General features: G+C 42.3%; 1 protein-coding gene across 1 annotated transcript; it reads right to left on the reverse strand.

The window, feature by feature from the left end:
- Positions 1-573: 573 nt before the first annotated feature.
- On the reverse strand, positions 574-24,033 carry LOC122676693 (glutathione S-transferase Mu 1-like). The gene is made up of 8 exons (XM_043876271.1): positions 23,701-24,033; positions 23,325-23,400; positions 22,843-22,907; positions 22,453-22,534; positions 22,265-22,365; positions 21,383-21,478; positions 21,186-21,296; positions 574-1,606 (listed from the first exon to the last, which is right to left on the reverse strand). Exons 1-8 carry the CDS (start codon positions 23,734-23,736, stop codon positions 1,517-1,519), a joined length of 657 nt encoding a protein of 218 aa, XP_043732206.1. The 5' UTR covers positions 23,737-24,033; the 3' UTR covers positions 574-1,516.
- Between the last annotated feature and the right edge of the window lie 2,661 nt (positions 24,034-26,694).

The following is a 26,694-nucleotide window of genomic DNA, read 5'->3' on the forward strand; positions in this document are numbered from 1 at the left end:
CCCCGTCCCTGGGATTCTCCAGGCAAGAACACTGGAGTGGGTTGCCATTTCCTTCTCCAATGCATGAAAGTGAAAAGTGAAAGTGAAGTCGTTTAGTCGTGTCCGACTCTTAGCGACCCCGTGGACCGAAGCCTACCAGGCTCCTCCACCATGGGATTTTCCAGGCAAGAGTACTGGAGTGGGGTGCCATTGCCTTCTCTGGCACAGGTAGTGGTGGAGGGATCAGGATGCTGGAGGCAGCAGTGATGAGACATTCACATCCTGAAATGGGCTACACTAGACCTGCCCATTTCAGGTCAAATTATACAAGGGCCAGTTACAGCCTACTAAATGCTTAAGTTAGTGAGACCTAATGGCTTTCCCCCAGACCTATAGATTTTAAATCTTCTGAAATTTATTCATTACCTCAAGTGGCTGAGATAACTATATCAAGACCTCTAAATCCATATAATGACTGTACACTTTGCAGGGCTTTAACTAGAGATAATTCTTTCAAATTTCCAACTTTCATTAAATATTCATTGTGTGCCAGGCAGCAAAATAGATATAAGAGACATAAAGTCAAATAAGATATGGATTCTTTCCTCAGTGACTTTATGGTCAAGCTGGAGAGAAGAACAAGTAAAACACAATTGTAATATAGTAGGGGCAGACTTTACTGAGATAAGTTTTAAGAATGCACATGAAAGATATCTAAAGCAGGGTAAGCTTCCAGGAAAGGGTGACAGAAGCGAATCCTCCAGGATCCCACATCATCAATAGACTACTCAGACCCCTTTCCCAGCACCTGAGAGCCCCCTGAACCATGACACAGAGTACTGCGAGCTGACAGGAGGCATCCCATGAATGCTGAATTAAAGAGGGAACCAGGCACAGAAGGGCTCCCCTTCTGCAGAGACCTGATGCTAAGGAACGGAGGTGCATGAAGTGGAGATAGAAATGAACAAGCAAGCCCCACCCCCTCTACACACACATGCATGCCCATCCATGTGGCCCTGCAGTAGACAGCAGAAGAGAAAATGGACACCCTATACACCCAACACAGTCATTCATGACTCCAGGAAGCCAGGAGGGAATAAGACAAGACACAGCAGGTGTGAATAAGGCTTTCCTGGGGATCAGGCAGGCTGGGTGGAACCACACTGGGAAGCAAGGTCTGCACACCAGGCCAGGTCTGGTCTTCAGGGCAGTGCTGGGAGCTCAGAGCCGAGCACTATGGGCCAGGGATCTGGCTGGGCTGCTCACAGCAGAAGCAACCATGGAAGGGAAGGATGGCCTGGGTGGCTTCAGTGCAGGAGAGATAATGTGGGGTGGGGGAGGAAACTTGCTCAAATATGATGGGAAACTGAATCTTTAAAGTAGGGATGGAAAGGGGTGTGGGAGAGAGATAGGGGGCCAAGAAAACATCTAGAGTGAACAGAGGAGAAAGAAAAAGACAGAAGGTTCTGTGTGCAGGAAGGTCCCCCTGGTCTCCAGGGCACTGGCTCCTCACGCCCGTCTCCTGCCATCCAGAGCACTACTTGCTGCCCCACACAGCCATCTTCAAATACACAGGGTGTGGGAGGAAGCGGCTGGACTTCATGTAGGCAGAGATCCTCTTCAGGCCCTGAGGGTGGGAAAAAGAAGGTCAGGCCTCAGGTCTGCTGCCCGAGTAGTGTTCATGGAGTTTTCCCTAGGTTTGGAACCTAGATATAGCCCTTCCATGTGGGGTTAAATATTGGGGGAAAATAAAGTCCGCCTGGTATCCCCAGCTCTGCAAATTTAACTTTTCCAATTTCCCGTAATTCAAGTGGTATCTTGATAAGACATCACATATGGAGACTCCACCCACTGCTGGGTGCTAGAGATGATGATACAGGTTTAGAATCTTTATGCCACTATCCTGCAAGATGGGTTCTACTGTCACCATTTATCAGAAGGGAAACTAGCCACACAGAAGTTAAGGACCACTGTCATGATCACACAATTCATAAATAATATGGCTGGAATACAGCCTGCTCCCTCTCTTGCCCCCTTTCTCTCTCTGCATTCTGCTGCACCCACTTCCTCACAGTTGAAAACAAAAAGAACCAGGAGGCTCACTCATCATCCAGTTATACAGAGTTAAGTCACTACTCAAGGAAGTCGCCCACCAACAGTGTGCCAGGAAGGCAATTCAGGATGGGGGGAAGAAAAAAAGATGAAATATTCTGTGTTTTGGATACATGGTTCCCAGACCATTAAGATGCATCTAAGGAAGAACTCTAATCACCCAAGATTTGCACATACATACACTGAAGATCTTTTCATACATAGAAAAGCACTAAAATCACTAACTAGAGATCCCTGGATTTTGGTGATTAGCAGTAATCTTTTACCAAGATACATAGTTGATTACTCCTATTTCCCAGGCCTCCTCCCCTACCTCTTGAGAGCAGTTCCCCCAGAGCTATCTGAGAGGCTGTGTTCTAGGACATAGTACTCAGTAAGGTCCCCAAATAAAAGGGAAACTCACTGCTTTGCATTATGTGGGTTTTACTTTCCAGTGGAGAGTTTTCCTGACCACAGAGGGACCCAGAGAAGACTTCATCCCCTCAACAAAACTTTACAAGGATCTAGAACCTTGCTACCTACCAGCAGGGCCCCTCGTGCTGATCCACTTCTCTACATGTGCGTACAAATTTGGATGAATCTCTCATGATCTCAGATTTATCATCTTGGTTGACGATCCTGAATTTTATTCAGTGGTAGATGAAAAGGTACCTCACTTCTCAGTTCAGGGATACTGAGAAAGTACCCAGTGGAGAGACCCTGGGAAGGTTCAGCCTGGGTGAATAGGTCAGGGACTGATTGGTGTCTTTCCTTGAACTGACTGCTTTAACACCGTTGCCTGGAATATAGTGTAAATACCATATGAGAGCTCTTAGATCCATAGCTAAGGAACAGAGCTCCTCGTGGCCAGGTATGGCTTTCTCAGGCAATTGAGAAGCTTGCAGCAGTCCCATAGGGAAACCCACTCTTTAAAGAAACTCGCCAATCTGGGGAACGCACACAAAAAGTTTGGCGATCCTAGGTTCCCAGTGCTCACCATGGTTTTAGACTGTCAAAGAGAAAAACTGAGACATGTAAAAAATCTGAAATGACTACAGGGTGACAACTAGGAGAGTTAAGCTCATAAACAGCAGAAGGGCTCACCATATACAGTTACGAATAGCAATTTATCCTGACAGACTCTGAAATGGGAAAGCTTTCTAGACAAAAGAAAGAGGAATGACAGATTGCTAACCAATGACTAACATCACAGTCAGGTTTATGTACATTACATATGGAGCTTACACTTGAAAATACTTACTTAATTGGGATAAAGGGCTTCCCTGGTAGCTGAGACGGTAAAGAATCTGCCTGCAATGCAGGAGACCTGGGTCTAATCTCTGGTTTGGGAAGATCCCCTGGAGAAGGACATGGCAACCCACTCCAGTATTCTTGCCTGGAGAATTCCATGGACAGAGCAGCCTGGAGGGCTACCATCCATCCATGGAGTCACAAAGAGTCAGACATGACTGACGATTAACACTTTTACTTAATTTGAGACACTATACCAAAGGAAATCTCAACCTAAAAATCACCAAAATAGGGTTCTTTTGCCATTTCAAGATTGAGGGGTTTTGTGTTTTTTTTTTTCCATGAACACCAAGAGAAAGCAGACTATAAGATCAGCTGAATGGAAGACCTCTTTCGATTGGTATTTAGAAGCTTCTAAAAGAGGAAATGAGGAAGTAACTTCTTACAGAAAACTGACAAAAGATTGCTTGAAATTATATCAGAATTTTTAAAAGGCGCCTGAAGTTGGCCCTGCTCTCCACTGCTCCTCCCTGCTCCTCTAAGTATCTCCTTCAATGCTCTCCTACATGGTGTTCGGCTCTCTCTGAACTTCCTTTTTATAACACCAAAATTGATTCCCATGAAAGCAACAATAATTCAGAAGGGTTGGTAAAGTTGTAATTATTTTGGCCAAAGAAGTTTTAAAAACCTTTTTTTTTTCCCCAAAATTCTGACAATAAGAAAACCAAAGCCCTTCTAGGAGGAACTTGAATCATTTCCCTGTGCCTATGAGATACAAATGTTCTACCTAATCTTAGGCAGCTGAACTGAACTGAACTGATCCTAAAAATTGAGACTTTAAATTGGAAAAAATTCTAAGTCAGTAAACTTTTAGAGAGCTCATATTGTAAATAGCTGTTTTACTGGTAATAACTATGGAAGTGAGTGGAAGTCGCTCAGTTGTATCCAACTCTTTGTGATCCCATGGACTAGTCCATGGAATTCTCCAGTCCAGAATACTGGAGTGGGTAGCCTCTCCCTTCTCCAGGGGATCTTCCCAACCCAGGGATCGAATCCAGGTCTCCCGCATCACAAGCAGATTCTTTACCAGCTGAGCTACAAGGGAAGTCCACTACAGATGGAAAGACCAATTAAAAGGTGGATACAAAGAAATGTAACAGCTAACCTTAAGGACTCCCTTAGTTTAAAATAAACAAACAGGGTTTGTGGTCTCAGCTTCCTCTCAATGGGTCTTAGAGATGCTAATAAAAACAATATGAAGGATTGTAGCAAATTATTATTTAAGGAAAATAAATTACGTGAAAATTTGAAAAAAAAAATAAATAAATAAAAAAAATAAAAACAATATGATAACTAATGGTAATTCGGTTAATTAACAAGAAAATAAATAAAAGCTGAGGGTAAGTCATTTCTTCCTAATAATATGGAAATTTTAAAAGGACTGGTCTCAGCAGCATGGAAATCTTTAGATGATCATTAAGAAATGGGATAAATAAAACAGACTTTGATGGGATTAAAACCAAGGTTTTGATACAAAACCTAATGTTCTGTGGGCCAAAGGAACCCTGTATTGGTCACCTCAACATTAAAGGACCTCAGACAAGGCCACTCTATTTATCCCAGTTAAGAAAAATCTTTGTCTGGAAGAGAAAAAAATTACACTGACCAAATTGCCAGACAAACAATTGCTTGGGCAAGAGGCCAATTAAGGTCCCTTGGTTCAACCCTTCACTGGGTACCCCAAAGCCTTTTATACAGAAATGAATAAAATGGCTGGGGGATTAAAAGGGAAGTTTCTGGGACCCCTTGTAAGACCAAGACTTGTTAATAGGGTCCTAAGGAGGTCTATGGTTAAAAGTCTAACTAAGAGTTGAAAGGACTGGGATGAAAATTTATAAAAACTTAATGTGGTTGAATGGGCTTTATATAAGATGGTTATATCTATTTTATCCAATTATATTATAGAAATGTACAATATATTTCACTGAGGAATGCTTCCCATGCTTGGACAGGGCATGTAAATCTACCCCTCAGACAATGTTAGTTAAACATCATAAGGAAACCCACAGGATTACATGAATCCACAGAGTATGAGGGTTTCCCTGCCAGCTCAGATGCTAAAGAATCCACCTGCAATGTAGGAGACATGGATTTGATCCCTGGATTGGGAAAATCCCCTGGAGAAGGGAAAAGGGAATGGCTACCCATTCCAGTATTCTTGGACCTCTCTGGTGGCTTAGACAGTAAAGAATTCACCTGCAATGCAGAAGACCCAGGTTCGATCCTTGGACAAGGAAGATCCCCAGAGAAGGGTATGGCAACCTACTCCAGTATTCCTGCCTAGAGAATTCCATGGAAAGAGGAGCCTGGTGGGCTACAGTCCATGGGGTAGAAAAGAGACACGATTGAACAACTAACACTTTCACTTCACTTCTTCACAGAGTATGAGGTAAAAACTGAGGACTAATATTTAATAAAAGAAATAATAGAGTGGGGTTTTTTGCTTGTATTTTGCCTCCAAGGTTACTATATGTCTTGGCATGTTCCTCCTTAGCTTTATCCTGCCTGGGACTCTACATTTTCTGGACTTGTAAGACTGTTTCCTTTCCCATGTTAGGGAATTTTCAGCTGTTATCAGATATTTTCCCCAATCCTTTCCCTCAGAACCCTATAATGCAAACGTTGGTATGTTCAATATTGTCCCAGAGATCACATAGACAGTCCTCACTTCTTTTCTTTCTGTTTTCTTTATTATGTTCCATAAACTCATTTATCCATTCTTCAGCCTCATTTATTCTACTATTGATTCCTCCTGGTGTATTTTTTCATTTCAGTTATCATATTGTTTATCTCTGTCTGCTTTTAGATCTTCTACTCTTCATTAAACATTTCTTGTTTAATATCTTCTTGGTTTGTGTCTCTGTTCTTTTTCCAAGATCTTGGATCATATTTACTGTCATTACTCTGAATTCTTTTTTGAATAGATTGCCTACCTCCACTTCACTTAGTTGTTCTTCTGGGGTTTTATCTTGTTCCTTTGTCTGGGACATACAGGACATACTCCCCTGCCATCTCATTTTGTCTAACTTTCTGTGACAGCAATTTCTATTCCACAAGCTGCAGGCCTGTAGTTATTCTTGTTTCTGCTGTCTGCTCCCTGGTGGATGAGGCCTGTCAAAGAGGCTTGTGTAAGCTTTCTGGTGGCAGGGACTGATTCCTGCCCAGTGGTGGGTGGAGCTGGGTCTTATCCCTCTGGTGGGCAGGGCCTTGTCAAGGGGTGTTTGTTGGTTTAATTAATACAGACATGTCAACTTTACTGCACCTAGGTTTGGTGGTGGTTGTTTAGTCGCTAAGTTGTGTCCAACTCTTGCGACCCCATGGACTGTAGCCCACCAGGCTCCTCTGTCCATGGGATTTTCCAGACAAGAATACTGGAGTGGATTGCCATTTCCTTCTCCAGGGGATCTTTCCACCCCAGGAATCGAACCCAGGTTTCCTGCATTGCAGGCAGATTCTTTACCAACTGAGTTATGAGGGAAGCCGGCACCTAGGTTTACTAAAAGCCAAATAAGGTCATATGATCTCTTTTAAAAATTTCATCAGCAAGAAAAATAGCTTGTGAGGATGGGTGACTTGGTCTAATTTCTCATGAAACTTTCATGGGTAATCTATAACAAGTGAAGTAAAAAAATACAAGTGGGATAAGAGCTTTAAAATGAACTCTTTAAGAATAATTATGTTTTATGGTATGTCTACTTAAAACTAGTTTCTCCAGATCTTTGATAACTTGAAGCTTTGGAGCTTGACTACATTAAGTTAAATGATGGAAATTTATTAAATAGCTAGATCATTCCCAAGCAAAATAAAATACTGAAACATTACAGAGGCTTCCTCTTGGAGGGCACAAACAAAACCTTGTGCACACCAGGAGTCAGGAGAAAGGAGCAGTGTCTCCACAAGAGACTGAGTCAGACTTGCCTGTGAGTGTCCAGGAGTCTCCAGTGGAGGCCTGGATGGACAGTTTGGCCTCAGGCCAAACAACAGGGAGGGAACACAGACCCGCCCATCAACAGAAAATGGGATTAAAGATTTACTGAGCATGGCCCCGCCCATCAGAACAAGGCAGAGTTTCCCCAACAGTCAGTCTCTCCCATCAGGAAGACTTCATAAGCCTCTTTTCCCTATTCATCAGAGGGCAGACAGAATGAAAACCACAATCACAGAAAAATAACCAAATGGATTGCATTGACCACAGCCTTGTCTAATTCTGAGAAAACAGGATTCAAGGGCTCTGAATAGAAGCCCTGACTTTGTCTTGTGGCTTCAGGGCCTGAAGGTTTAAGCTCAAGGGCATCCCACACTGTGCAGTGGAGCAGAGACCTACCCATACCCTCTGAGCTGGTATGAAAAGGCAAAACGGTATGACACTGAAAGATGAACTCCCCGGGAAGGTAGGTGCCCTACATGCTCCTGGAGAAGAGTGGAGAAATAACTCCAGAAAGAATAAAGAGACGGCGCCAAAGCAAAAACAACACTCTGTTGTAGATGTGACTGGTGATGGAAGTAAAGGCTGATGCTATAAAGAACAATATTGCATACAAACCTAGAATGTTAGGTCCATGAATCAAGGCAAATTGGAAGTGGTCAAACAGGAGATGACAAGAGTGAACATCGACATTTTAGGAATCAGTGAACTAAAATGGACTGGAATGGGTGAATTTAATTCAGATGACCATTATATCTACTACCATGGGCAAGAATCCCTTAGAAGAAATGGAGTAGCCCTCACAGTCAACAAAAAAGTCTGAAATGCAGTACTTGAGTGCAGTCTAAAAAATGACAGAATGATATCTGTACATTTCCAAGGCAAACCATCAGTAACACAGTAATCCAAGTCTATGCCCCAACTGCTAATGTCAAAGAAGCTGAATGGTTCTATGATAACCTACAAGACCTTCTAGAACTAATACCAAAAAAAAAAGATGTCCTTTTCATCATAGGGGACAGAATGTAAAAGTAGGAATTCAAGAGATACCTAGAGTAACAGGCAAATTTGGCTTTGGAGTACAAAATGAAGCAGGGCAAAAGCTAGCAGTGTTTTGCCAAGAGACCACACTGGTCATAGCAAACACCCTCTTCCTACAACACAAGAGACAACTCTACACATGGACATCACCACATGGTCAATACCAAAATAAGATTGATTATATTCTTTGCAGTCAAAGATGAAGAAGCTCTATACAGTCAGCAAAAATAAGACTGGAAGCTGACTGTGGCTCAGATCATGAACTCCTTATTGCAAAATTAAGACAAATTAAAGAAAGTAGGGGAAACCACTAGACCATTCAGGTACCCACACACAGGCTTTGGTGTAGTCAATAAAGCAGAAGTAGATGTTTTTCTGGAACTCTCTTGCTTTTTCTATGATCCAATGGATGTTGGCAATTTGATCTCTGGTTCCTCTGCCTTTTCTAAATCTAGCTTCAACATCTGGAAGTTCTCATTTCATGTACTGGTGAAGCCTCGCTTGGAGAATTTTGAGCATTACTTTGATAGCATGTGTCTGTGTGTGTGTGTGTGTTAGTTGCTCAGTTGTGTCTGACTCTTTGCAATCCCACGGACTGTGGCCCATGAGGTTTCTCTGTCCATGGAATCTTCCAGGCAAGAATACTGGAGTGGGTTGCCATTCCTTTCTCCAGGGGTGAGGTGAGTACAATTGTGTGGTAGTTTGAACATTCTTTGGCATTGCCTTTCTTTGGGATTAGAATGAAAACTGACCTTTCCTAGTCCTGTGGCCACTGCTGAGTTTTCCAAATTTGCTGGCATATTGAGTGCAACACTTTCACAGCATCATCACTTAGGACTTGAAATAGCTCAGCTGGAATTCCATCACCTCCACTAGCTTTGTTTATAGTGATGCTTCCTAAAGCACACTTGACTTTGGACTTCAGGATGTCTGGCTCTAGGTGAGTGATCACACCATCGTGGTTATCTGGGTCATGAAAATCTTTTTTGTACAGTTCTTCTATGCATTCTTGCCACATCTTCTTAATACCTTCTGCTTCTGTTAGGTCTGTACCATTTCTGTCCTTTATTGTGCTCATCTTTGCATGAAATGTTCCCTTGGTATCTCTAATTTTCTTGAAGAGATCTCTAGTCTTTCCCATTCTATTGTTTTCCTCTATTTCTTTGCATTGATCATTTAGGAAGTCTTTCTCATCTCTCCTTGCTGTTCTTTGGAACTCTAAATTCATATATCTTTCCTTTTCTCCTTTGCTTTAAGCTTCTCTTCTTTTCTCAGCTATTTGTAAGGCCTCCTCAGACAACCAGTCTCAATTTAAGTCTGAATTTGGCAATAAGGAGTTCATGATCTGAGCCACAACAAACAGTGGAAAATTCTTCAAGAGACAGGAATGCCAAACCACCATACCTGCCTCTTGAGAAATCTGTATGCAGATCAAGAAGCAACAGTTAGAACTGGACATGGAACAACAGACTGGTTCCAAATTGGGAAAGAAGTACCTCAAGCCTGTATATTGTCACCCTGCTTATTTAACTAATATGCAGAGTACATAATGCAAAATGCTAGGCTGGAAGCACAAGCTGGGATCAAGATAGCTGGGAGAAATATCAATAACCTCATATATGCAGGTGACACCACCCTTATGGCAAAAAGCAAAGAAGAACTAAAGAGCCTCTTGATGAAAGTGAAAGAGGAGAGTGAAAAAGTTGGCTTAAAACTCAACATTCAGAAAACAAACATCATGGCATCCAGTCCCATCACTTAATGGCAAATAGATGGGGAAACAATGGAAACAGTGAAAGACTTTATTTTCTTGGGGTCCAAAATCACTGCAGATGGTGACTGCAGCCATGAAATTAAAAGATGCTGTTCCTTGGAAGAAAAGTTATGACCAACCTAAACAGCACATTAAAAAGCAGAAACATTACTTTGCCAACAAAGGTCCATCTAGTGAAGGCTATAGTTTTTCCAGTAGTCATGTATGGATGTGAGACTTGGACTATAAAGAAAGCTGAGAGCTGAAGAATTGATGTTTTTTAACTGTGTGCGGTGTTGGAGAAGACTCTTGAGAGTCCCTGGGACTGCAAGGAGATCCAATTAGTTAATCCTAAAGGAAATCAGTCCTGGATACTCATTGGAAGGACTGATGCTGAAGCTGAAACTCCAATACTTTGGTCACCTGATGCAAAGAACTGACTCACTAGAAAAGACCCTGATGCTGGGAAAGATTGAAGGTGGGAGAAGGGGACAAAAGAGGATGAGATGGTTAGATGGCATCATCAATTCAATGGACATGAGTTTGAGTAAGCTCCAGGAGTTGGTGATGGACAGGTGTGTGCAGTCCATAGGGTCTCTAAGAGTCGGATGTGACTGAGTGACTGAACTGAATTGAACTGACTGTAAGATATTTAGGACTATTAATAAATATGTTTGGTAGCACACTGACAAATTTTTATACAGAAAAAGTGCATGTTTTTAGAAACCAAAAATAGTATTTATAAATTTGCCCATCTACAGAATACTAATCTACAGAATACTAATATAGAATACTAACATAAAAGACAGTTCATAATTGCTTATTTCTTCAGTTCAGTTCAGTTCAGTTCAGTTCAGTACTCCATTCCCAATTTCAAGCCAATCTGTTGTTCCATGTCTAGTTCTAATTGTTGTTTCTTGACCTGCATACAGATTTTTCAGGAGGCAGGTAAGATGGTCTGGTATTGCCATCTCTTGAAAAATTTTCCTCTGTTTGTTGTGATCCACACAGTCATAGGCTTTGGCATAGTCAATAAAGCAGAAGCAGATGTTTTTCTGGAACTCTCTCGCTTTTTCGATGATCCAACAGATGCTGGCAATTTGATCTCTGGTTCCTCTGCCTTTTCTAAATTCAGCTTGAACAAATGGAAATTCACGGTTCACGTACTATGGAAGTCTGGCTTGGAGAATTTTGAGAATTACTTTGCTAGTGTGTGAGCTGAGTGCAATTGTTTATGTGATGAGTGTGGTAGTTTGAGCATTCTTTGGCATTGCCGTTCTTTAGGATTGGAATAAAAACTGGCCTTTTCCAGTTCTGTGACCACTGCTGAGTTTTCCAAATTTGCTGGCATATTGAGTGCAACATTTTCACAGCATCATCTTTTAGGACTTGAAATAGCTCAGCTGGAATTTCATCACCTCCACTAGCTTTGTTTGTGGTGATGCTTCCTTAGGCCCACTTGGCTTTGCATTCCAGGATGTCTGGCTCTACGTGAGTGATCACACCATCATGACTGTCTGGGTCATGAAAATCTTTTTTGTATAGTTCTTCTGTGTATTCTTGCCATCTCTTCTTAATATCTTCTGCTTCTGTTAGGTCCATACCATTTCTGTCCTTTATTGTGCCAGTCTTGCTTATTTCTTAGTTTTCATTAGAAACTAAGGTATTAAAGGTTAAGAATTCTAATTAATATACGTAACTAAAACTATTAAAATAAGGAAAAAAACTTTTCGGCAAAGAGGGAATTATAAAGAATAAAAATATGACAACTATATACCAATAAAATGGACAACCTGAGGAAATGAATAAATTCTTAGAAAGGTACCATCTCCTAAACTGAACCAGGAAGAAAGATAAACTATGAACAGACCAATTATGGGTACTAAAACTGAATCTATAAATACAAAACTCCCAACAAACACACACCCAGGACCAGATGACTTCACAGGTGAATTCTACTAAACATTTAAAGAAGACTTAACACCTATCCTTCTGAAACTATTCCTGAAAATTTCAGAGGAACTACTGAACTCTTTCTATGAGGCCATCATCACCCTGATCCCAAAACCAAACAAAGACATCACACAGAAAAGTATACGCCTATATAACTGATGAACAGATATGTAAAAATTCTCAGCAAAATACTAGCAAACTAATCCAATAATACATTAAAAGGATCATATACCATGAATAAGTGAGATATCCAGGGATACAAGGATTTTTCAGTATCCATAAATCAATCAATTCAAACACTATATCAACAAATTAAGAATAAAAACCATATGATCACCTCAACAGATGTAGAAAAAGCTACTGATGAAATTCAAATTCCATTTATGGAAAAAAAAACAATAATAATAAAAGCAGAGAGATTCCATGGTGGTCTAGTGGTTAAGAATTCACTTGCCAATGCAGGAGACATAGGTTTAATCCCTGGTCTGGGAAGATTCCACGTGCCGTGGAGCAACTAAGCCTGTGTGCCACACTACTGAGCCAGCAGTCTAGAACCTACAAGCTGCAATGACGGAGCCACAACTACTGAAGCCCATGTGCCTAGAGCCTGTGCCCCACAGCAAGAGAAGCCACCACAGTGAGAAGCCTGTGTACTGCAACAAAGAGTAGCCCCCACTCACTGCAACTAAAGAAAGCCCATGTGCTACAATTGAGGCCCAACACAGCCAAAAATAAACAATCTTTAAAGAGATACCATTCTTAAAAAAAAAAAAAAACTCTCCATAAAGTGGGCATAGAGGGAACATACCTCAACATAGGCTATGTATAACAAACCCACATCTAGCATAATACTCAATGGTGAGAAGCTGAAAGCATGCTCTCTAACATCAGGAACAAGACAAGGATGCCCACTCTCACTACTTTTATTCAATATAGTTTTGAAAGTACTAGCCATAAGCAATCAGACAAGAAATAAAAGGAATCCAAATTGGAAAGGAAGAAGTAAAACTGTCACTGTTACTATACATAGAAAATCCTAAAGACACTATCAGAAAACTAGTAGAGTTCATCAAAGAAGCCAGTAAAGTTGCAGGATACAAAATTAATAAACAGAAATCTCTTGCATTCCTATATACTATCAATAAACTATCAGAAAGAGAATAAGGAAACAACCTTTTTTGCCATCACATTGAAAAGAATATCAAAAATATCTAGGGATAAACATATCTAAAGAGGCAAAACACATGGACTTGGAAAGCTATCAGATGCTGATGAAAGAAATCAAAGATGACACTAACAGATGGAAAAATATACCATGTTCTTGGATTGAAAAAAATCAATATTGTCCAAATGACCATATTACTCAAGGCAAGCTACAGATTCAATGCAACCTCTATCAAATTGCCAGTGGCATTTTTCATAGAACTAGAGCAAAAAAAAATCTTTAAATTTGTATGGAGACACAAAAGACCGCAAATAGCCAAAAGAATCTTGAGAAAGAAAAATGAAGCTAGAGAAATCAGGTTCCTTGACTTCAGACTATACTACAAAGCTACAGTCATCAAAACAGTATGGTACTGACACAAAAGTAAAAATATAGATCACTGGAACAGGATAGAAAACCCAGAAATAAACCCAGGCACCTACTATCAATTAACATATGACAAAGTAGACAAGACTACACAATGTTGGAAAAACAGTCTCTTCAACAAATGGTGCTGGGAAAACTGGACAGCTACATGTAAAAAAAAAAATGAAATTAGATCATTCTTTAATACCATACACAAAAATAGACTCAAAATAGAACCAAAGACATAAATGTGAGACTAGACACTATAAAACTCCTAGAGGAAAACATAGGCAGAACACTCTGACATAAATTGCAGCAACATCTTTCTTTATCTGACTCCCAGAATAATGTAAATAAAAACAAAAATTAAACAAATGAGTCCAACTTAAAAACTTTTGCACAGCAAAGGAAACTATAAACAAAATGAAAAGACAACCCACAGATGGGGAGAAAATTTTGTGAATGATGTGACCTGACAAACGATTAGTCTCCAAATTTTATAAACAGTGCATAATGCTTAACAACATCAAAACAAACAACTCAGTCAACAAATGGGCAGAGGACCTAAATAGACATTTCTCCAAAGAAGATGTACAGATGGCCAAGAGGCACATGAAAAACTAATTATTAAAAAATTAAAATCAAAACTACAATGAGATATCACCTCACACCAGTCAGAATGGCTATCATCAAAAAATCCAAACAATAAATGCTAGAGAGGGTGTGGAGAAAAGGGACTCCTCCTATGCTGTTGGTGGGAATGTAAACTGGTACAGCTATTATGGAGAACAGTATGCAAGTACCTTAAAAAGTAAAAATAGAGCTACTATATGACCCTGCAATCCCATTCCTGGGCATGTATCCAGAAACAAAAAAACACTTGATCTGTAGGGATTCATGCACACCAGTATTCATTGCAGCACTGTCTACAATAGCCAAGACATGGAAGCAACCTAAATGTCCATTGACAGATGAACAAGAAGATGAGGTACATGCATACAATGGAATACTCAGCCATTAAAAAGAATGAAATAGGGCCATTTGCAGCAACATGGATGGACCTAGAGAGTGTCATACTGGGTGAAGTAAGTCAGACAGAGAAGGAGAAATATAGTATGACAGCTGTTATGTGTGGAATCTGAAAAGAAGTGATACAAATGAACTTACTTACAAAACAGAAAGAGACTCAAAGACTTAGAGAATGAACTTGGGGTGCCAGGGAGAAGGATGGGGGGATGGAATAGTTAGGGAGTTTGGGATGGACATGTACACACTGCTATATTTAAAAGGCATAACCAATAATGATCTACTGTATAGCACATGGAACTCTACTAAATGTTATGTGGCAGCCTAGATGAGAGGGGAATTTGGGGGAGAATGGATATATATATATATGTATGGCTGAGCCCCTTTGCTATTCACTTGAAACTATCATGACACTGTTAATCAGCTATACCCCAATATAAAATAAAAGGTTTTTAAAAAATGGGCAGAAGACCTAGACATTTCCAAAAAATACATACAGATGACCAACAGGAACATGAAAATATGTTCAATAGTGCTAATTATCAGAGAAATGCAAATCAAAACTATAATGACACATCACCGCACACAAGTTAGAATGCCTATCATCAAAAGGTCAATAAATTGTAAATAATAATAGAGGATGGAGAAAAGAGAACCCTCCTACAGTGGGGTGGGAATATGAAATGGTGCAGATGCTATGGAGAACAATGTCGAAGTTCCTTAAAAAACTAAAAATAGAGTTGCCATATGATCCAGCAATCCCACTCCTGGTCATGGATCCAAAGAAAAATCTAATTCAAAAAGATACATGCACTCCTGTGTTCACAGCAGCATGATTTACAATACCCGAGACATGGACCCAACCTAAGTGTTCATCAACAAATAAATGGATAAAGAAGATGTGGTGTGTGTGTGTGTGTGTGTGTGTGTGTACACACAATGGAATACTACTCAGGAATAGAAAAGAATGAAATAATGCCATTTGCAGCAACATGGATGGACCTAGAGATAAAAATACTAAGTGAAATAAGTCAGACAGAGAAAGACAAATGTCATATGTATCATTTATATATGGAATCTAAAATTATGATAAAAATGAACTTATTCCCATAACGGAAACAGACTCACAGACATAGAAAATAAATTTATGGTAACCAAAGGGGAAAAGGGAGGAATGATTAGGAGCTTGCCACTAACAGATACACACTACCATATATAAAGTAAACAACAAGGACCTACTGTATATCACCAGGGACTATATTTAATATCTTGTAACAAACTATGATGGAAAAGAATATTCTGAATTATATATAATTGAAACATTTTGCAGTACACTTGAAACAGTACAAAACTTGAATCAAATATACTTCAATTTAAAAATAAAATGGAAATGTACTTTGTTAAGAGAAAATAAAGTGATTTTGTGCTAAAGCTGATTATTTCTCTTTTTTTCCTTTTTTTTAAAAAAAGCTGGCTCTTTCTAAATGGGAAAGAAAACGAGAGACAAACTAATACGCATATAGAAAGTTGTAAAAGGCTTGTGAGAAAGAAAAGATAACTTTAGAAAGGAATTCTATGTGCAGTCCAGTCTGGCTATGATTAGAATGAGTTTAACAAAGTAAATAAAGCTCAGTATTAAATGTCAGGTGGTGCAAAACTAGAATCTGATTTTTCTTTCCATTGAGAGGACAAAGTTTTCTTGAAATATTGATCTTTTGGTAACAATGTACCAAATGTTTCTTTACCTCTTAAGTGATCTATTATAATTTCACATATTTTGACTTTAAAATCTTTTACTGTCTCTTTGGTTAATGAATAAGTATTTACTGGGACCTATGATCCTACTTTATCAAGTGCTTTAAAAACTTGATATCTTTGACAAACCTTCCCCAAGGTAAATTCTAAATGAAGTTCTTTTGACATCTAACTCACTTGGAATGCTTCAGAGGGCCCTAAAATAACTCAAAAAGAGATTTTTTTTTTTTTTTTTTGGAATTCAGCATCAATGAAAGTTTTTATTATATCCAGTATTTTTTTGTGTGTGGGTTTTGTCATACACTGATATGAATCAGCCATAGATTTACACGTATTCCCCACCCAGATCCCCCCTCCCACCTCCCAAAAAGAGATATTAATTACACCTTTCAGTATATTAAGTAACATGGGAAATGTTGTCAAATGAGTTATAATTAACACTTCTAGATTATACTATATAGGTAATTATTATCATATAAAATTACTAAAAGTGTCCTGGCGACTTATGTGTCATAATTCTAGTTATTGTATTAAAATTTTGTATGTCACAGAAATAACCAAATTTCACTGACAGTTATATTGTAATCAGATCATTTGTCTTTTGACATTTATGGGCAGTTATTGTTGTATTCCCTTGGACTGCAAGGAGATCCAACCAGTCCACCCTAAAGGAGATCAGTCCTGGGTGTTCATTGGAAGGACTGATGCTGAAGCTGAAACTCCAATACTTTGGCCACCTCATGCGAAGAGTTGACTCATTGGAAAAGACCCTGATGCTGGGAGGGATTGGGGGCAGGAGGAGAAGGGGATGACAGAGGATGAGATGGCTGGCTGGCATTACCAACTCGATAGGCATGAGTTTGAGTAAACTCCAGGAGTTGGTGATGGACAGGGAGGCCTGGCATGCTGCAATTCATGGGGTCGCAAAGAGTTGGACACAACTGAACGACTGAACTGAACTGAACTGATCTGATTGTTGTACTCTGATTCTTTTTAAAAGAATGTAGATCTTGAAGATTCATAAAAAGGATGTTTTTACAAATACACATTTCTGGTAACTTTTAAATGATTCCACTGAACTGAGTGAAAAATTTACAAAACTGTAAATGGAAAACCTGATGGCTTAATAAAACTACTAACAAAAAAAAGTCAAGGTCAACAAGGTTTAATTCCATGGCACTGAATGAACTGAATTTATAATTTTATGGCTGTTTGAAATATTGCTGGCTTTTAATCTTTGTTCTCTGGATATGAGGAAACATTTCCTCTTATGCCTACTATAACTTGCAGCAAGTTGAGAAAGTATACCTTTGCAAACAAAGATGGAGTATTTATCTTTTTCTTTCTATCTAATCCCTCCAGCATTTGGCCTCTCCAGCTGGCCCCTCTCTGGACTTGATGGCTTCTCGTGATCTACACTGCAACCAGTTATATTAATCATTGTTTTAATTTATTCTCTCTCTGTTGTTTTCAAATTATTCATGCTTTGTTTCCTTCATTGCTGTACTGTGACCTTAAAAATGTTACTAGCTATATTACTTATACCTTAATTATTTTATAAGATTATTGTCTCTTGCATTACCTTCTGTGCATCCAGGTCTCTGATAAAATTAATGATGGTAAACCTCTATATATTGCATATCTACCTCCATATTGGTTTCTCAGGTGGCCCTAGTGGTAAAGAACTGGCCTGCCAGTGCAGGAGACATAAGAGGTGTAGGTTCGATCCCTCAGTTGGGAAGATCTCCTGAAGGAGGGCTTCACAGCCCACTCCAGTATTCTTGCCTGAGTAATCCCCATGGACAGAGGAGCCTAGCAGGCTGCTGTCCATGGGCTCACAAAGAGTCAGACACAATTGAAACAACTTAGCACACACACAGCTCTATATAAAATTCATTGTAGTGGTGCGACTCTAGATACGGGAAGAAGTGACAAAGGGAAACATATCCTGGGTCATAATAGACTAGTTAGTAAGACAGATGATCCAGAGAAGTTTTAGTATATTAACAGTGTCCAGCTGTAGCGTAGAAATGACCTATCAATGAAGTCCTTGTCTGACCTAGAAATGAGCCTTCCTAGCACCATGGGACAAACTGGTGATGAAATGCCTCCCAAACCTTGGTCAAATTTATGGCCTAAAGAAGCTGTAAACAAAAAGAATAGAGTCTCACTCACTACCTGGTTAAGAAAAGGACTAAGCTGCAACCCACAGCAATCACTCACAGACTGTGTGCCTTCAGGGGAGTTCAGGATGGAGAAAACCAGAATGAAACATTCTGTGTTTTGGACACAGGGTCCCCTAGAGAGTTAGGTTGCATCTTGAATGAAGAATTACAAAGACCCGAGATTCACCCATCTTCCTACACATAGAAAAGCATTAAGATCATTAACTTGAGATGTTGGTTTTTTGATGATTAGCAGCAATCTTTTACCAACATGTATATTTGATGATGTCATGAAAAAAATGCACAACCTAAAAGTTGAGAATTATGTTTTATACTGTAATTCTCTGAGGACTTCAGAGCAGTCCCTTACAGCTATCTGAGAGGCTGCTTCCTGGGCTTGAAGAGGTAAGGAAGGAGCCAGGATACATAGGAGCTTTGTAACAAAACCAAGTAGTTGGAATATCAAAAGATTACTGTTAATTAAAGAAAATCAGACATCTCAAGTTAATGAATTTAGCACTGTTCTGTGTATAAGAAGCTACAAAAGTCTGGGCTCACTGAAATCGTTACTTTGATAGGTACCTCAGCTATCTGAGGCCAGTATCCTGTATTTTCCCATCCTGAGTCTCTGCTGGGTACACTGCTGGGTACGGCTGCAGTGGATGATGGCTAGGTGGTGGGTATTGGGTTTCCATCCTGAATTCCCTCAGGGCCCACCACAGGGAACAACTATAATGCAATGGCTTGATGGCTGCAACATCCTTTGTTTACTGCCTTTGGCAGACAAATTTTTCATTCTCAACTATATGTATTTTCAAGGTGATAATTTATATCTACTGTCTTCTACCTTACCTCTTCATAGCAGTTACTCAGAGCTCTCCAAGAGGCTGTCACATAGGCTACAAGTCCTCAGTAAGACCCCCAAATAAGACTGAAACTCACTGCATTTATATTGTAGTTTTTTACTGTCTCCTCCCCCCACTCCCCAGGGGACATCTCCCTACAGAACAACTTCTTCTCATTCTGCAAAACAATTCTCTTTGTCAGAAGGAAGCTCTTGGCTTCCCAGGGCTTGACCACAGGTGGACCTCAAGCACAACAAAGGGGCTTAGAGAGTAGATAAACAGCTTGAAAGAGACACCAGATCTCATCCAGCAAATCATGGATGAAAGGTGACAGGAGGTGTGGAGCAGCAAGACTAGGCCAGGCCACACAGACCAACTGCCTGGCCCAGGACCTGAGCCCACTCTCACTGAGCCCCAACCTCCCTCATCCCTAGTCCTGCTGCAGCCAACCAAGCGGTGAGACGCTCAGGTGCACCTGTGCACCATCTTCCCAAAACAAACAGTGCCCGAGAGTTCCCAGGATTCCAAAGACCTAGGGCTGCCTGTACCCCACAGCCCAGGCCCCAGCAGGCCACATACTGCAGCCCACATCTGTCCCACATCCTCCCTGCTGGGCAGTCATCCCGGTTCTTGCAAAAATCTCAGGGCAACAAGCCTTGGACCTAAACCAGAGCTGAAGAGAACTGGCTGAGGAAGCAGATTTCATGATGGGGGTGGGAATACAAAACAAGATTGTAGGCTGAAAAACATTGGACTAGAGCTTCAAATTCCCAAATCCATCATAAAGAGACTTTGTTACTCTCCGGTTGGTAGATTGAGGGTGAATGATGAGCTGGGAGGTGCAGACTGTGCTCCTCTAGAACCAAGGTGGCTCCACCCACACCACACAGCTCGGGGTTCCTATGGTTCTCCAGCTGCACTCAGCCCCAGAGGCTGGGTGGCAGGACTATGTGACTTCTGCATCCCCCTATGCCTGACATAGGGCCTCATACAGGGAGGAGGATCGGATCAGTGAATATAACTTAAAATGACGCACTACCCCATCTCTGAGATGGAATCTTGGGTAAGTGGAAGGAAGAAAGAAGGAAGACATGGAGGGAAGGAAAGTGCCCTTCATAAGAGGCATCCTTATAAAATCTTCCCAAGAAGGCACCTACATATGGAAGAAAATCCCAGCACCAATGACATTCCCGGAAATCTCAGTACACCCCTAGAGAGGGAGCCAATAGCCACAGAGCCTTCTGGAGAGCAGGAGAAAATACTGTTTGTGTTTTTACTACTTCAAATCATTTTATTACTTCATATCATATCAAGACCTGTGTCGCAACTCTGCAAATGCCAGCTGCATGCAAACTCCTGAAGATTCTGCTTCATCCACACTTTCCAGAGCTGGGAACCCAGTCAACAAAAGAACCTGAGCTTTTTTTCAATTTCATACAAGAAACAGAGAGCCACTGACTGCTGCCGCTAGAAGCCAGACACTCTGACTGGGAGCCCAGCACAATCTGTACTGGTTCTGCGACCTTCAGAAATTACTTATCCTTTCAGCTTAATTCCTTATCGGTAAAATGGAGAGGATAATCATTCTACCCTGTAGGAATGTTATAAAAGTTAAATCTAACACAATGTATGTCAGCTGCTGAGCAGAGATCTTGGAATAAACCAAGTTCTCAATAAATTCTATTTCTCATTGAAGTTTCAACTAGGAAAGCATCAGAAAGTAGAGGGAAGAGAAGAGAGATATAAATACTAGGAGGACCAGGGGAATTACCTCAAAACGGGTAATGAAGTCTTTCAAATTTGGAAATTCATCCAGACATGTGGGTTCAAATATGCGGTGCCGGTCAAGGACATCATAAACCAGGAAATCCACAAAGGTGAGCTGCAGAAAGACAATGCATGAATGTGCAACCAACTCTGAGTAAGAAAAAATAGTAGTTCTCCCTCCTCTGAAGCCATCCCACTGACCTTGTCCCCTGCGAACCAAGGCCTCTTCCCCAGAAACTCTGAGAACTGCTTCATCTTTTCAGGGATCTCCTTCAAGTAACCAGGCTTCAGTTTCTCCTAGACAAAAAACAGCTGTCACCACCCTCAGACACAGACTCCCTGACAGAATGCAGGCCTCCCAGAGTGGTGTCTGATCCCAGCTGCGGGTGAGCAGCAACGGCCTCTGACTGCACCTGGGTTCATGCCCACGCTGCAATTCAACCCACCTGTGTTCACTAAACTCCTATGGGTACCACCTCCCATCTGTGAGAGGTGATGGGAAAGCAAAGGGCAAAACCACACTCTCCCTGAACCTGTCACCAGTCAGCTCCAAACACCTGCCCGGGGTCAGATCAGCAGTGTTGTGGGACCTGGTGGAGCTTGGTCCTCAGAACTTAGGCCAATCAACACTAAAATGACTAGGAAAGAAGTCCTACATTCCAGTGTGGGAGCCAAGAATGGTGTGGACACCTGGGAAGTTTCTGGACAGTTTCTGGACAATTGGGGACAATTTGAGAACCTGAAGGGAAGGAGGGAGAGGAACAAAGTCTGGCCCTGGGCTGCCTACAAGACACACATCCGGAGCCCTGAGATGCCAAGAAGGAGGACCTGGGCTAAGGAGGTATATACCATCTAGGAATTGAATTTCCACCCAGGGGAGGCTGGACTCTTCCTAAGATTGGTGGGAATTAGAATTTGCATTTTATGTTCTGGGGGTTCTGAGAGTCACTCTTGGGACTCTGTAGGGACAAGCTTGGTGGATCAAAAGAACCAAGTGGTTCAAATGGCAAAAGGACCAGTGTAGATGGGACCCTGTCTTGCATTTAAACTCTGGGCAACCCAGCCCAGTAGGAGGGGACTCACAAAGTCAGGGCTGTAACAGATCCTGGCCATGTGCAAGCGGACGTCCATAGTCTGGTTCTCCAAAATGTCCACACGGATCTTCTCCTCCTCTGTCTCCCCACCTGTGGCCACACAACAGAGACTCACCCTCAGCATCCCACTCCAGCCCAGCCCAGGGGAGTGGGCATGTGTTCCCCAGCCCCACTTACACATGTTGTGCTTGCGAGCGATGTAGCGAAGGATGGCATTGCTCTGGGTGAGCTTGTGAGGTCCATCAATTAAGTAGGGCAACTGGAAGAACAACAGGGCCTTTGTTGTGCAACACACAGGAGTCTGTGTTTGGAACACCAGACTCCCCTGCACCCCCTCCCTTGACCAAGGGTAGAGATGAAACCTGGCACTCACAGAGCCTGGCCCATGGTAGACACTAAATAATATGCTGTAAAATGGACACAGAACATCATAAAAGGGCAGGGGAGAGGACCAGGGAGCTGAGAGACAGAGCAGAAGGCACCAGATTCTGAAACCTCTAAGCCGGGAAAGGAAATGGATGGAGACACTGTCCATTTCTTCCCACAGACCCCAGCTCCTGCACCTACATTGGGGAAGTCCAGGCCCAGCTTGAATTTTTCATTCAGCCACTGGCTTCTGTCATAGTCTGGAGCTGTGAAAAAGAACATACAGTGAAACAAATTTCCTGAGTCCAGCCCTCCTTCCTGGGGGACCCACTGAAGAGTCAGAGGCAAAACTCCCTGAATTGGTGGATATGGATTCAGAATCACCAATCTCACAGGGAGCTTTGGGGGAAAGCACACTTGTAAGGATTTGGAACCTACCTGAGTGAGGCTTACAGAGAGTTAGTGCAATACTAACAGGAGCCCATGACTGATACAGGGCCTAGCTATGGGCTCCCATGTCCTTCCTTGGAGGCCAGCTGCACCCTCAAAGGGTTTGGGAAGGGGCAGGCCTCTGCTCCAGCTGGTGGAGGGCAACAGAGGCAACAGGGACAAGGATATGAGCAGCTTGGCACCAAATCAGCATGACTTGGCCAGAAGTCAGGACATGAACAGGATGCCATTACCGTCCCCCATCGTGTACTTCTTCTCCTCATAGTTTGAGTCTGTGTACTCCAGGAGCAGGCGGATGGCGTGGGCCAGCTGGGAGAGATGCCAGGACAGAGGGCAGACGTCAGGTCTTGACTGCCAAACTCTCGCTGCTCCAGGTCGCTTCCACACTCCCAAGCCTCTCCCTTCACCACCACCCCCAACCCTGCATGGGCGCCCCCCACCCACCCACCCACACCCACAGACACATGCCAACACCCAGGTGAGATGGTGGGGTAAGGAAAGGGGCTCTGCTGCAGCAAGCCCTGAGGAAGCTTCTGGTTGAACCAGCCCCACTGCCCGGGATTTCCCCACCCGCCTCCATCTTCCCAGCCCTTGTGGACCCCCGCTCACCCCACGGATGTCCCAGTAACCCAGGATCATGGGCATGGTGCAGGTTATGACGCTCAGAGTGCAGAAGCTCCAGGACAGCTGGACTTGAAACTTATCCTGTGACCCGGGGGTCAAGGCGGGCCTGGCAGCACCAGCCCCTCTTTTCGGTCCCACCCCTGGCACAGACCCTGACCCAGGCCCAGACAGGCAGAGCGAGGACTATTCCTGTCTCTTAGCAGAAGGAATTGGAAGCCAAGCTCTGGGCGCCGAGAAGACTAGGGCCACCTGGGTCGGACTCGCCTGGTTCCTGCCTCGAGTCAGCCCTTGACTCTTCAGGGGAGATGGCAGTGCCCTCTGGGAAACAAGCCTGAATCATAACAAGAGCAAGGCTCCTCCCTCTCCACTCCCCTCTCTGGCTCAATTCAGCCTTAAGTCTGGGCTGCAGAGTTCCTGCGGGCTCTGGGCAGCTCTAACTGCCAAGTCTAGGCTAAGAGTCATGCGCCTGAAATGGAGACATTAAATCGGTCCCTGGGGACATTCCTGGTCATCCAGTGGCTAAGATTTCCCACTCCCAGTGCAGGGGAATGAGGTTGGATCCCTGGTCAGGGAACTAGATCACACAAGCCACAACTGAGAGTTTCTGCATGGCTGCCGAACAGCCTGCATGTCTCAACAAAGATCTGAGATCACCAGTGCCTCAACTAGGAACTGGCAAGCCCAAATAAATAAATATTTTAAAAATTGGCTCCTGTTACAGGAAGATCAAGACTCCAGGCCATTCTAATACTCCCCCATGATTTATTAATATAACCCATGATAGCTGCAGTCTTCCAGAACAGAATATCACTGTAACAGGAAGAGGTGAAAGTGAAAGTAGCTCAGTCTTTGCAACTCCATGGACTATGCAAGCCATGGAATTCTCCAGGCCAGAGTACTGGAGTGGGTAGCCTTTCCCGTCTCCAGGGCATCTTACCAACCCAGGGATTGAACCCAGGTCTCCTGCATTGCAGGTGGATTCTTTACCAGCTGAGCCACAAGGGAAGCACAAGAATATTGGAGTGGGTAGCCTATCCCTTCTCCAGGGGATCTTCCTGCCCAGGAATCAAACCGGGGTCTCCTGTATTGCAGGCGGATTCTTTACCAACTGAGCTATCAGGGAAGTCCAAGGTAGGAAGAGGTGAAGAGGCAGAAAAAGGAAATGCAGTCTCTGTGTTTCCCTTTCAGGGACTATGGGTGTCCCTGCCATCCTAATGTGCCTGAAAGTAATGATACAACATAATTAATCAAGTAGTTTATGGCCTTACTTGTGAAAAATCCAGATTCACTCACAGCAGAGAGGACACCCAGGTGCAGCTTCAGAGATGTCCTGACAAACAGCTCCATGTTCCTCACATTGATGGGACAGTGATGCAGAGTGTGGTGGGAATGTGACCCAGGGGAGAAGACCTGTCCTCTGTGTAGATGGCTAGAGAGGGTGGCCAGAGAGGGGTGGCATCCTGGACGACTCCACACAGGATGAGTCAGAGCGGCCCAGACACCCTTGACTGCCTTGATCCACAGATTCCAGCCCTCATCCCATCTCCTGACCCATTGTGATTTTAGGTGATCTGTGCCTTAAAAAAAAATTATATTGAAGTATAGTTGATTTACACTCTTGTGTTAGTTTCAGGTGTACAACAAAGTGATTCGGTTTTATATATATATATATATATATTCACTCTTTTTCAGATTCTCTTCTCATACAGGTTATCACAGAATATTGAGTAGAGTTCCCTGGGCTGTACGCTAGGTCTTTTCTGGTTACCTGTCTTATATATAGTAGCGTGTGGGCTCAATGTTCTTTGAAGTCACTCTGTGATCTGTGACCTGTGGTACAACATGCACAAGAATAATGTCCTACCTGCCAACTTTCCTCTTTGAAGGCAGAAATTTATTTCAAAATTAGGAGAATAGGACATAGGGTGGGCTGTGATTGCTTTTCTTTTTTGAAAGGATATTACAAAGTAACGCCTGTAGGAAACATGAGAGCAACATTAAAAAAACAAATGAATTTTATAAGTTGAAATACAAAGTTGGTACACGATAAAAAACATGTTTAAAAATAGGTTACACTTTATTAAGATAGAAAGGTCTGGACCAGTGTTCAATAAAGATTGAAATAACTAAGATACGGTATGGAGTGGGGTTTCAAAGAAAGATAGACATTCTCTAATCCCTCTTAAATCACAGACTCAGAGTCTGCTCATCTCTGCTTCGCTGGGGAGCAGGGAGAGTGTGTCAGCAGAGACCAGGAGAGCTCAGTCCCTCCATGGATGGTCCCAGCCATTCCCACCTGGCCAGTCCTCAGGGCTCAGCTCCGGGCCAGGCTCAGGATGCAGCTCAGGGTCAGGTAGATCACTACTTTCGTTTGCCCACAGGGAGGTGATGGTGTCTGTGTCACACAAAAGTGCTGGCTCATACAATAGTTACACATTTCACAATACATTAAGGAGCTGCCATTTTGAGTTTTATACATCTTGAACTTTGAGCAGAAACACAACTAGATTTCACTGAGAAAATTATTTTAAAAGCTACATTAAACAGAATAATAATATTTAAAACAGGTAAAGCGGTATTGTAATATAATGTAATTCATCCATCTATCCCTCATTCCTTTTTTGAAAAAACAATCACTATAATCCTGACATATAGCAGCACCATAAGTAAGACCATCCTGGATAATAAAGGCTGGAAGTCTTCTGGGAAATACAGGGAGGAGTTTTTAAATATGCAAGAGATTTTCAGTGTTCAAACACCAAGGGGCGCTGAGAGGGAGGGAGTTTGAAGGCAGGAGAAAGAGGCAGAGTCTGCTAGGACAAGGAACTGAGGACAGGAATGGGCCCCGAGCACAGGTGGCCCCGTCAGGAGGAAGACGTCAATTCTGCAGGAGGAGGAGGACTGGCTGAACAGGCTCTCAGACTCAGCCCCCAGACCCAGGGGTCCCACCGCTGGGGGCAGTGGGTGTGTGGAAGGCAG

The sequence above is a fragment of the Cervus elaphus genome, chromosome 20 (assembly GCF_910594005.1).
Source record: "Cervus elaphus chromosome 20, mCerEla1.1, whole genome shotgun sequence".
NCBI classification, from domain to species: domain Eukaryota; kingdom Metazoa; phylum Chordata; class Mammalia; order Artiodactyla; family Cervidae; genus Cervus; species Cervus elaphus.

Excerpts from the sequence above, each read along its gene's own strand:
- LOC122676693 (XM_043876271.1), bottom strand. The coding sequence starts at position 23,736 with ATGCCCATGATCCTGGGTTACTGGGACATCCGTGGG. Across the intron at positions 22,366-22,452 it reads CGCTCGCAAGCACAACATGT|GTGGGGAGACAGAGGAGGAG; the intron begins GTAAGTGGGGCT and ends GTGTGGCCACAG. Across the intron at positions 21,479-22,264 it reads TCTGTTACAGCCCTGACTTT|GAGAAACTGAAGCCTGGTTA; the intron begins GTGAGTCCCCTC and ends TTTTTTGTCTAG.